The sequence below is a fragment of the Lissotriton helveticus genome, chromosome 8 (genome assembly GCF_964261635.1).
Source record: "Lissotriton helveticus chromosome 8, aLisHel1.1, whole genome shotgun sequence".
Classification (NCBI taxonomy): domain Eukaryota; kingdom Metazoa; phylum Chordata; class Amphibia; order Caudata; family Salamandridae; genus Lissotriton; species Lissotriton helveticus.
Window position 1 is genome coordinate 49,353,739 of NC_136069.1, and position 10,971 is coordinate 49,364,709.

The window sequence follows — 10,971 nt, forward strand, 5'->3', positions numbered from 1 at the left end:
ACTAACATAATAGGATAACAATAACGTACAGAAAACATAGCAATATACAATCAGGTAAACAAGTAATATAAGACGGCACAAGTCATTGATCCCACTACAGAAGGGTTCAGGTAAACCTTGGATGTGTGGATGGCTTATATCAATTTCTTAGGATAGAGAGAACACTGGGTGGGGGCATCGGGAGGGTGATTCAATAATCCAAAGTGTGTCATATATTGGTCGGTAGTAAGAGAGTAGCGTAGTAGTGTCACCATCAAGTAGGAGTATAGTGCCAAGGACAAGGTGATCAGTGGTACAAAGCGATGCAGAGTCTCTGATCCAGCACCTGTAAAGTTCAGGAGATCTTGGCCAGAAGGATGGTTTTCACCTCTTTCTTGAAGAGTGCAGTGGAGGAGATAAGCCTGGTTTCAGGAGGGAGCGCATTCCAGATCCTGGGTGCCATTCCTGAGAAGGAGCGCTTGTATGTTTTTTCTTTCCGGAATTTACGAGGTTTCAGGAGTAGATTTTTTGTACTTCTATTGGATCTCGAACCTCCTGATATAGACAACTGCCGCCGCTGTTTGGACATCGCGAGCGGCCGCCGAGCGGGGGAAACTACATTTCCCATAAGCCCTGAGGACCACGGCCACTACATCACGCGCCCAGTGGAGCACAAAAGACCGCGAGTACTCCCGCGTCGCGGGACTCGCGCGGGCGCCGCCGGAAGAAGCCCAGGACAAGGGCGGGACCGTCTGTGGCCGTCCGGGGCTGACTGGGCTGGGCCACCCCACCAACATTTGGGTCCGGGACATTTAACGACAAAAGACTGTGAGCTAAAAGTGCACCGTTTAACGTTGTCCTAGTCTAAAAGCATTGCCCTCTACACAGTAATCACACTAGGATTTAATTCTTTTATTTCATTGTTGCTTAAACTGTATTATCCTACGATTACATACCCGAAGATACCATGAGTAGACATAATACCCTAGGGAAGACAACATTGGTGGGAGGTGCAGTAAGGGGAACCTTAGATAGCTTCATTACTAGGGTAACATCAGAGTTGGAAAAGGAAATAGTAATGGCAGAAAAACGCCTTTCCACAGAGTTTGCACATAAAAAGCGATCCTCGCTGGGCGACATAAGATTAGTAGTTACCCCTCCAAGTTCCAGAATAGATAACGAGTATAACTCTGGGACGAAATACCCTGAGCAGCCCCACTGTTTGATAAGTACCCAACAGATTCAAATATCCCCAAACGAGGTGGAATCTAATGATACGATTTTAGAAACTTCAGCGGATACATCTATCGAGATAGTACGGTAACTCTTGAGATGGACACCTCGAAAGAGTACATATCTAGTACATCTAAAGACCCAGGTCCCACTCTAAAAAAAAGAAAGCGTGGGAATGATAGCAAGGGAGATAGATGGGCAAAACTATCAAAAACATCTCAGAGTCCAGTAGGGAATAAAAGTACATTTATAAAAAAGTAAATCCCTGAACAGTCTCTCTCGTCCACAGTTACAATAAAAGAGCTGATGGGGAGCATGGAACAGCTGATTAAGTCACTGACACTTCCGGTGGTAGAAAGAGTAAAAAGAATGTGTGACCAATTAGGACGAATAGAAGCGGAAACGGTAATACACTCAAAATTGATTGGTGACATAGGGCATAGTAAACATGTAACTCCTAGTCAGGACATCATATCAGGACAGATATTACCCACTGAGATGATTGGTAGGGATATCAATCCCGCACAAGGACAAAACAATCCAGTAGTTCAGGACATATATAAAGGCGCGGTTGTTAGTGGGGGAGAGAAATGAAGCAAAGGGCTTTAAACAGGGCACTTCTGAGACAACTAATATTAGGTCCTCCCCTAAAATACGTGGCAGAAAAAATCAAGATAGGATAGATCTACCACCCGAGGCGGTACCATACGTAGTGGTTTTAACTGGGGTGCCAGAACTACTGGAGGGAAAAGACGAAGATTACCATCAGTTAAAGAATAAAGTAATCTTGTGGTTGTGTAATAACAGACCACTACCGGCAAATTTCAATGGCAAAATCCTTAACGTTAGGAGGCTGGAATCGGTGGGGAAAAGACCAAAGGGCCTTAGAGGGGACATTGTCTTGGTCAATTTTAGGGATCGTGGAGCTGTGAGATACATCAACGATTGGTATTCTGCGGGAGGGAAGGGTGAAATTGCTACGCACGACCTAAGCTATTTTTATCCACAATCCATGTTGGATAATCCCACTAATTCTCGCGTTCCCTGTGGTCCTAGTTTTACCCATTATGGTTTTAGTATCCCCACCTTTCACCGTTTCTCTGTGCTACATGGCATGGAAGGAGTCGACTGACTTCCAAAACAGATTAGCGGGGTTACCTCTTGTGAAAATCAGCCTGCTGCTGTAGAACACGTAAAGGCAGCTAGTTTAATTAATCAACTGGGCTTAACGGATCACCCTAGATCTCAAGGTACACGTGTTAAGGGACGGTTGAGGGTAACATTCTGGAATATATCGGACCTTCGTTCTAAGTTAAATAACCCGATCTGGGCAGATTTCATTAAAAACATACATTATCTATGCCTGCAAGAGACTTGCTCTCTGGATGAAATCCATATTGATGGTTTTAAAACATATCACGTCCCAGCAGGTTGTTCCAGCCATGGGAGGCACAAAGGGGGGCTCTGTGTCTATGTTACAAATCTAATGGGGACAGTAACGATTAAAATGATGAAAATGTGTAGTCAATACCAGATTATTGTTATGAAAGCATCTCCCAAGGTTGAGCTAATAATTATCAACATGTATAACAATCTAGAAAAGGCCAAAGTAAGTGACATGGTCTGTGCCCTAAATGGGGATGTTAAGAGCATGACCGATAATTCGCGGAGGGAATCCATTGTTATTTGGGGCGGTGACTTTAACCATAACCTCTGCCAACAGTTCTTGAGCGGATGTGGCGACTATGAGGAAGACGGTACTGAACACCAGCCCCATTTCGCCCATCCTAATGGGGGCGATTCCTTTAACGAGGTGATGGCTACTCATAACTTGGGTTTTGTCAACAGGTTATGTACACCTACTGTGGACTTTAGCCCCACTTTTGTGGGGAGAGGGCACAGTACCCTGATTGACTTCACTGCAATTTCTAACAGCCATGCAACCTGGATAGCTGACTTCGTAACCCACACAATAGGAATTAGTGATCATCTCCCACTTAGCTTTTGTATTCTACTCCCACAGGATAAGGAACGTTCACTGGTAGAAAGATTAGCCTGGACTAAAGGATGCGCAGTGGGTAGGCAAAAAGGATACGCATTAGATGGGTGAAGAGGAGGTCACCAATATAAAAATAATTAAGGATGCGATCTTACCGATCACGAAGTGTCTACAGGAGGAGACTTCACATTCAGATATATTGGACTCCATCGCAGATATTATCAGGATAATACAAGAAAAATTACGGCGCCCAAACAAAGATCCTAAAACCTGTAAGAATAGCTGGTTTGATTCGACTTGTACAAAGGCTTACTCACAACTAAAAAGGGCCCTCCATAATACTGTGAGAAACCATGAAGAAGTATAAAAGTGCAGGAAGGAATATAATATAGCTAGAAAGATCTGCAAGCGTAAAATTAAAAATGAGGCTTGGTCTAATCTATATGAGGCTTTGTTAAAAAGGGACAGTTCCTCTTTCTGGGGAGCAGTCAATGCACCTTTTTTTAGGCCAGGGGATAATGCGAGAATTGAGGTCGCGATAACAGAAGACACATGGATAGACTTTTTTTCAGAAGTCTATAATCCAGGAGGGGTTAATAAAATCGTAGATATGGGGTCATTATCCCAAGAGGCCCCTAATAAATTTGTGGAAATTAACATAATTATTAGCAATAAAGAAATTATGGATGCTATCAAACAAAGCAAGAGTGGCAAAGCTCCAGGCCCCGATGGCACCCCAATTGATCTATTCAAGCACACGATAGAACTATGGTCCCCATTGCTTACGCGAGTGCTTGAGGCAAGCTGCAAACTGGGTCTAATTAAAACCTGGTCTGATTCTGTAATTATACCTACTTTTAAAGAAGGGGACAGCGAAAACCCCTCTTGCTATCGCCCCATATCCCTTTTAGATTCGTTTATGAAAGTCACGGGCAGGGTTATACTGAATCGCTTGCAGCAATGGGCAGTAGATGAAAATATATTATCCTCTGTACAATATGGGTTCAGGGAGGGGCGGGGTACTTTAGAGCAGGTCTTAAGTTTTTCCAGGTTAATAGGAAAATATACGACGGCAAATTGTATACAGTGTTTGTCGACCTCAGCGCTGCGTTTGATTGTGTAATCCACAGCCGATTATGGCAGATTTTAACAAATATGAAGGTGGATGAGGTGTTAATATCCAACTTTATGCAGGCGCTAGGGTAAAAGTGCGATACGGGGTTAATGGGGAATGCACTAAGTCGTTCCATGTGAAGCGAGGAGTAAGGCATGGCTGTGTACTCGCCCCTTTTCTTTTTTCCTTATATACTAACGATCTGGAAAAAGAACTGGTGGCTAAGGTCAAAGATTCCCCGCAGGTAAAACATAAACAGATTGTGTCGCTCCTGTATGCAGATGATGCCGTGATAATGGCTAGAACACAAATAGGCTTACAAACGGCATTAGATACATACATAAATTTCATGGATAACAGGGGCCTGAAACTCAATGTGACTAAAACTTTTGTTATGACCTGCGGAAGACGAAAGAACAGAGGCTGTTCTCTGTTCGCAGGGAAAGAGAAAATAGTACCAACTAAAACTTTTTCCTACCTGGGTATCGTATTAGAGGATTCAGGTTCCCGGGGACAAGCTATCATAAGTAGGTCACTAATGTTTAAAAGAGCTACAGCCGCACTTATGATATTTGCCAAAAAAATGGGGAAAAGACCCCCTGAAATCCTGTTAAAAATCTACCAGGCTAAGTACATAAGTACTGCCATCTACGGGGCAGGCGTCTGGGGAATTTACGACTCCTCACCTATTCAAAAGGTAGAAAACGCTTTTTTAAGATTCATTTTAGCCATTCCTCAAAGTTCTTCTATTTTTAACTGTCATTCGGAGCTGGGCATGCGCTACATTAGCGATCTGATTAGTATGCAACCTATATTACTATGGCACAGAGTTCGGACTTCGCCTGATCTTGTATTAAACAGAGACATCATTTCTGACTTGTTGGGCTTGGACAAGGCTACCAGGATACTGTTGTAGGTAGAATCTGGATAGATGACAAGGTGTAGCCAAGTAGTATAATCATGTAGAGGTTTATTAGTAATCCATAGTTGCTCCATAGAAGGTAACTTAGTTGGTAAAGGGAATCCCACCAGGAGCTGCATGACTGCTGCTCAGCCCACTCTCTCCAACTGTCATTCTCTCACACAAGCAAGCACTCTCACACATTCCAAACATGCAGTCATCAGGCATTCTAACATTCTACACACAACTCATTCATTCTTGCTGAGCAGCTGTCTGAGAGGATGTATTAAGATAAATTAGATTACTACATATCCTCTTCCTTTAGAGGGAACAAACAATAATGATTGGGATAATGCATCAATACCAAGATAATTGATTACAAGATACATAGTGCATTATACAATTGAATATATAAATGAAAATTTAAATAGAGTACAGAATGCTAGAAAACACAGCATGAGAAAGTACTACATGCAAGATAGCACATCACTTCTCCTTTCTTAGGGGAAAACAAATGAAAATGTGCATAAATAAATTTTCTAGCAACTAGTTCAAGCAAGAAAAGGGAGAAAAGAAAAAGAAACAAGATGCTAGTTAAAAGCATAGTTGGAGACAGATTAATAAAGTGGGTACTAAGAGTACTAGCCCAACTATGTTTCTGAACTTCGCACAAAGGAGGCATAGTGTGGATAATCAATGTTACACACATCTCCACCAATAACATAAATTGTTAAAAAATTGAATCTATGAATGGGACAAAGACTAAAGTGCAAAAAATGTAATGATATAAAAATATCTCAAAGCACTATCAATGTCACAAACACTTTCAATATCCTTGGATGATATCTAAATCTAAAATGCAACTGAGGCACTAAACAAACATCAATGAGGCAGTACACAAAAGTGCACTGTTAACCGGGAGATAAACACCCCTCATAACGCACCTATGATTATAGGCGTTGGAGCATAGTGCAGAACAAAGAAAGTAGAGGATACACATGAGATTCATGAAGTATAAACTCCACACTACAGTCATTGTTCAACTTGCTAAAATAACAACACTCACCACGACATCACGGGTGTAAACTTGAAGATTGTAAGTAAATCATTCAACAACATAAAAAGCTCTACGAATTGCCTTTTCACATCTAAAGTAAAGAGTGACAAATACTGCTTAGGCGTAAGCATAGCTGAAAGCGCAGAACAAAGAAAGTAGAGGATACACATGAAATTCATGATGTATAAATTCCTCACTACAGTCATTGTTCAACTAGCTTAATATACAACACACACCACATCACTACGGGTGTAAATTTGAAGAATGTATGTAAACCATTCCTAAAAAAAATATAAACTCCATGAAGTACCTTTTCACAACTAAAGAGTTCAGGCGTAAGCTACTTCACAATATTAGAGTATACTGTCCTTTGAATACTGTACTCAAGGTACTCAAACTAAATGACATTAAAAATGAGCAAATTCCAAAACACAGCAAAAATTAAAGCTCACACTGCTGTATTACAAGTACAGCCTAAAGAGTGAAAGACACACCGCTGTATTTTTTAAACATGGGTTGGATATTACTTTAAGTTACACTAACTAAAGTGCAATATAGATAACAAAACCACAAAACAACTGCCGAGAAGTATAAAACCTACACTGTGAAATATATAAGATCAGGCATATATAGGGAGGGACCAGTGAAAGAGTGTGCGCACCACCCAACACTGAGAATAGACCATAGTAAGGAGACCTGCTCCTACACACCACTACCCACAAAGCAATCATGCTTAAACAACACTAAGATACAATATTTCACTTAATTATTACATACACAGGTACATAATGGCAGTGAACATTATAATTAGATACATCACTAACTCAGAATGATAATAAATCAAAGTTGAAATGCTGTCAAATAGTACAAGAATGACAACTATTCCTGTAAAAAAAAAAAAAAAACACAGCAAATTGAAAGTACGCCGGTGAGCGAACTGTCTCACCCGAGATGTCAAATGTCTTCTGCTCCAATCAATCAGTCTCGAATGTCATACACCACGGCAGAAGGACCGTGCTCTCCGAGGATCCAGCAGTATGTGCCAATGTCCAAATACCCTCTGCTTCGGAAGAAAACGTCAAAGTTCAAACACCCTCCGCTCCGATCAATCAGCATCACAAATGTCACGCACAACGGCAAAAAGGAAGATGCCAATGTCTGAAGTGTGAACAGTAGGCATCTTCATTGCAATGAAAACCAACTCTCTCAAAATGGCGTCACGTTGCCTTACGCTGTGCTGAGTGGCTCACGGCACGTTTGTGCATAGGAGTGCTGGTCAGTAGCTGCTAATACGTGAAGACAATGAAGTGTCATTGGTGATGTCATGAAGAATGGCAGTACGGAGGTATGGGCGCGTGCTGTGGCTTGAATAGGAATATTTGAAGAACGCAGCATGCGCTAAGGATTTGAAGACAAACTGCTCCGTGGTAACGAAGTTCTGCGTACATCATGCGCAAAAATTTTAAAAACAAATTTGCCTTGTTAATATTGTCCAGGTCACATAGCCACAGTCACTGCCTTTCTTGAAATTCCTGCTTTACAGTTAAAATAACAAGTTGTATGCAATATCCATAAATATGCCAAAGCAATAAGTTCTTAAAGCTGGTTATCGTTTTTTATTTGTGCTTTTCATCGGAGGTTTACTCTTCAATATAAAATGTTCTCACATGTCAGAGTTTACGATAACGAACAGCAGACTTTGAAAAGCTTATAGGGTTTCTTTGTCTCTATAAATCAAATTTACGAGTACTTCCGATGTTTTCTTTCACAAAGTTTAAGCAGATGGCAAGTTCTTCAATAAACAATCCGATAATAGTATCGTTAGTAATTTCCTTTAACATCTTTTGAGACTGATTTGAAGCTGCAGAACATCATAGCGCTCAACTAAAAACGTAGACAGTAGCTTCCAAATGTGACTGCTATGTTGTCTATAAATTTTAAATTCCATATTTACAAGAAGGTTGATTTGCCCTTAGTAGGCTGTCCGTGTGTTAAAGGACACTGGTGGGATCCTCAAGGGCATTCTTTTCTTATCTTGTAATTTACTTAAATTGCTAGTCTATCTTTAGTCACAAGTTGATAATATATTTCCATTAAAATGTCACGATTTCTCTCACTTCTAATGAATTTCACAGGGTTTGTTTCCAAGCGTCGCCAAATTGTTGTAGGTAGAATCTGGATAGATGACAAGGTGTAGCCAAGTAGTATAATCATGTAGAGGTTTATTAGTAATCCAAAGTTAATCCATAGAAGGTCTTAAGAAGGTAACTTAGTTGGTAAAGGGAATCCCACCAGGAGCTGCATGACTGCTGCTCAGCCCACTCTCTCCAACTGTCATTCTCTCACACAAGCAAGCTCTCACACATTCCAAACATGCAGTCATCAGGCATTCTAACATTCTACACATAACTCATTCATTCTTGCTGAGCAGCTGTCTGAGAGGATGTATTAAGATAAATTAGATTACTACAGATACCATGGCTGTCCTACATCTGTAAGTTTACTAACGATCTGGGGAGACCAGAGTTTTTTGGACATCCTGAATCCATGAGCAATATAACGAGGAGGGACTTAAAGTTGCTCTGTTGGAACCACCTAGAATCATTAAGGTTAAGTTTAGAAATAAAAAATAAAAAAAGTATCGCAACATCAACTTACCTTAGCAACGTGTACAATTCAACCCTATTTAATTTGGTGTTTAGACGGCTTTGACAGATATTTAGTGACAAGATTTAGATTTGATGTCTTTTTTCGTCTAATTACATTTCCTACTGTAAACGACTGGTCCAGATCGCTCTGTAAGTGTCCATGCGATTACACGTCAGACCAATCCACCTTGCATGTGATATGTTTCTGTAAATTTTATGCTGTAGAAAGGTCTAGATGGATAAAACCACTTTAAAAAAACAAGGGACCTGGAGACAATGTTGTTTGGCATTGCTGTTTTTACAATCTTTAAACGATGTAAACTGTGTTGCTACAATGACAGGATTTTTAAAAAGCATTTTGAGGAAAAGGAAAAGTTTAATCAGTTCTTAATATTTATGTATTTGGTTTTAAAAGTTGTATCTATGAAATTTTGACTGCTTGTGAAATTAATTTGCTGCTTTTATGATTTTATATTCTGTGAAATCGAATAAAGCTTTTCTACTACCATGTCCTATGATTACGCTGCTTGGAAGGGTCTCCTTAACTGGTCCCCTTTGGCTACATATACCCCACAAGGGTGATTTTGTTTACGAAGTGGGTATAACATAGCAGCATGCTAGCCTAGATGGTATCATGTAACGAATAAGACGTTGATGCTATCCACTGTGGGGAACTCCGGCAAGAACCATTAATATTCCCCCCCCTCACCCCCCCCCAGTATATCTGGGTCAGTGTCCCTGTCATCTCCTCTATCTGTCTGTTACTATATGGTCACCAAGGGCGAATATGAGGACGAAAAAAAAAAGTTTTTCTACTACCACATATATGGATGTAGTAAGAAATACTGCAAACAGCATCATTATCTTAATATGGGGTTGTGACTGATTTAGGGTTCAGTGTATTTGCTGTTATTTTTGGTACCTAATTTGCGCAAATAAAATTATTGCTACACAAAAAAGGATGTGTTTTAGCATAGGAAGGTGATGTGTAGATTCTATGGAGACCTGGGGACCTGTGCCATCACACTGCATGGCTGGGAGGCTGTCTTTTTGTGCAAGTTAAGTGTTTGTTGTAATAAGGCACCTGCGGCCTTCTTTATGCCATTCGATGACGGCTGGTTAACCGGAGAGGTAAAATTCTCTTTACAGCGCTATATTAATGTTATTATCAGTCTTTCTACTTCGTTTTACTTTGCTGCATTGAATGCATCTTTTGTATAGTTCTACCTTATGTGTACAACACGCTCCAATAAAATTGTAAATGAGCAAGAGGCTGTACAAAACATTACTCACCCCTTTTCAGCCCTTCCTTGGGTTTACTCTGCTGTAAATGCAGCGAGGGCTCCATACCGGGGTAGCCGCCTCTCCACTCCCTCCGGAAACAACCCGGAAAGAAAAGAACCGCAGAAAACAGACCGCTTCCGGTGTACCCGCGCGGAGAAAGCAAACAGGTCTAATACGCATGCGCTCAAAAGAGACACTTAGTGAGCACGGGCTGTGGGCAAACCTCAATTGCGCATGCTCTATGTGTAGTGCACCCTAACTCCTCAAAGGCGCACGCTCAGAGCGAGATCACGCCCTCCACGTGGGACGTAACGTGCGTGCGCGAGAGAGGCTAGTGTGCCCTGGCAATGAATTGAAGGCGCTTTACACCGAGTAACCTGCTTGCATACCCGTCCCTACTCCGTGGAGGGTAGCAGTTAGAGCCTTTACCGTTTTTGAGAAAATATGTTTTGCTTTGCAGGGAGAGCCAAGAGCTGATAGGTTGTAGTGAATAAAAGGTCGGTCAAGGAATGGCATGAAACGGTAAGGGCTGCACCCGCCCAGTCTTCTTTTGGACTTTTTTAAAAAAAAAAACATATCCCTTGTGACTGTTGTGGTAGTTCCAACTCGACTGCCCTCCCACCCTCCAAAGTCCTACCCGACAGGGCGGGGAGGATAGAGGGAGAGAGAGTTAGTTATGTGTGTACATATACATAAATATGTGTATATATATTTATATATATATATATATATATATACCGTATATATCTAAATATA

The 10,971-nt window shown here is 41.1% G+C and overlaps 1 protein-coding gene across 1 annotated transcript in view; it reads right to left on the reverse strand.

Annotated features, from left to right (window-relative positions):
* Positions 1-10,305, reverse strand: part of LOC144772341 (uncharacterized) — a 97,618-nt gene extending 87,313 nt beyond the window's left edge. The window contains exon 1 of the mRNA XM_078656590.1: positions 10,225-10,305. Coding sequence (XP_078512716.1) covers positions 10,225-10,279 — 55 coding nt within the window. The 5' untranslated portion in view covers positions 10,280-10,305. The remainder of the gene's footprint in view (positions 1-10,224) is intronic.
* Positions 10,306-10,971: the final 666 nt, after the last annotated feature.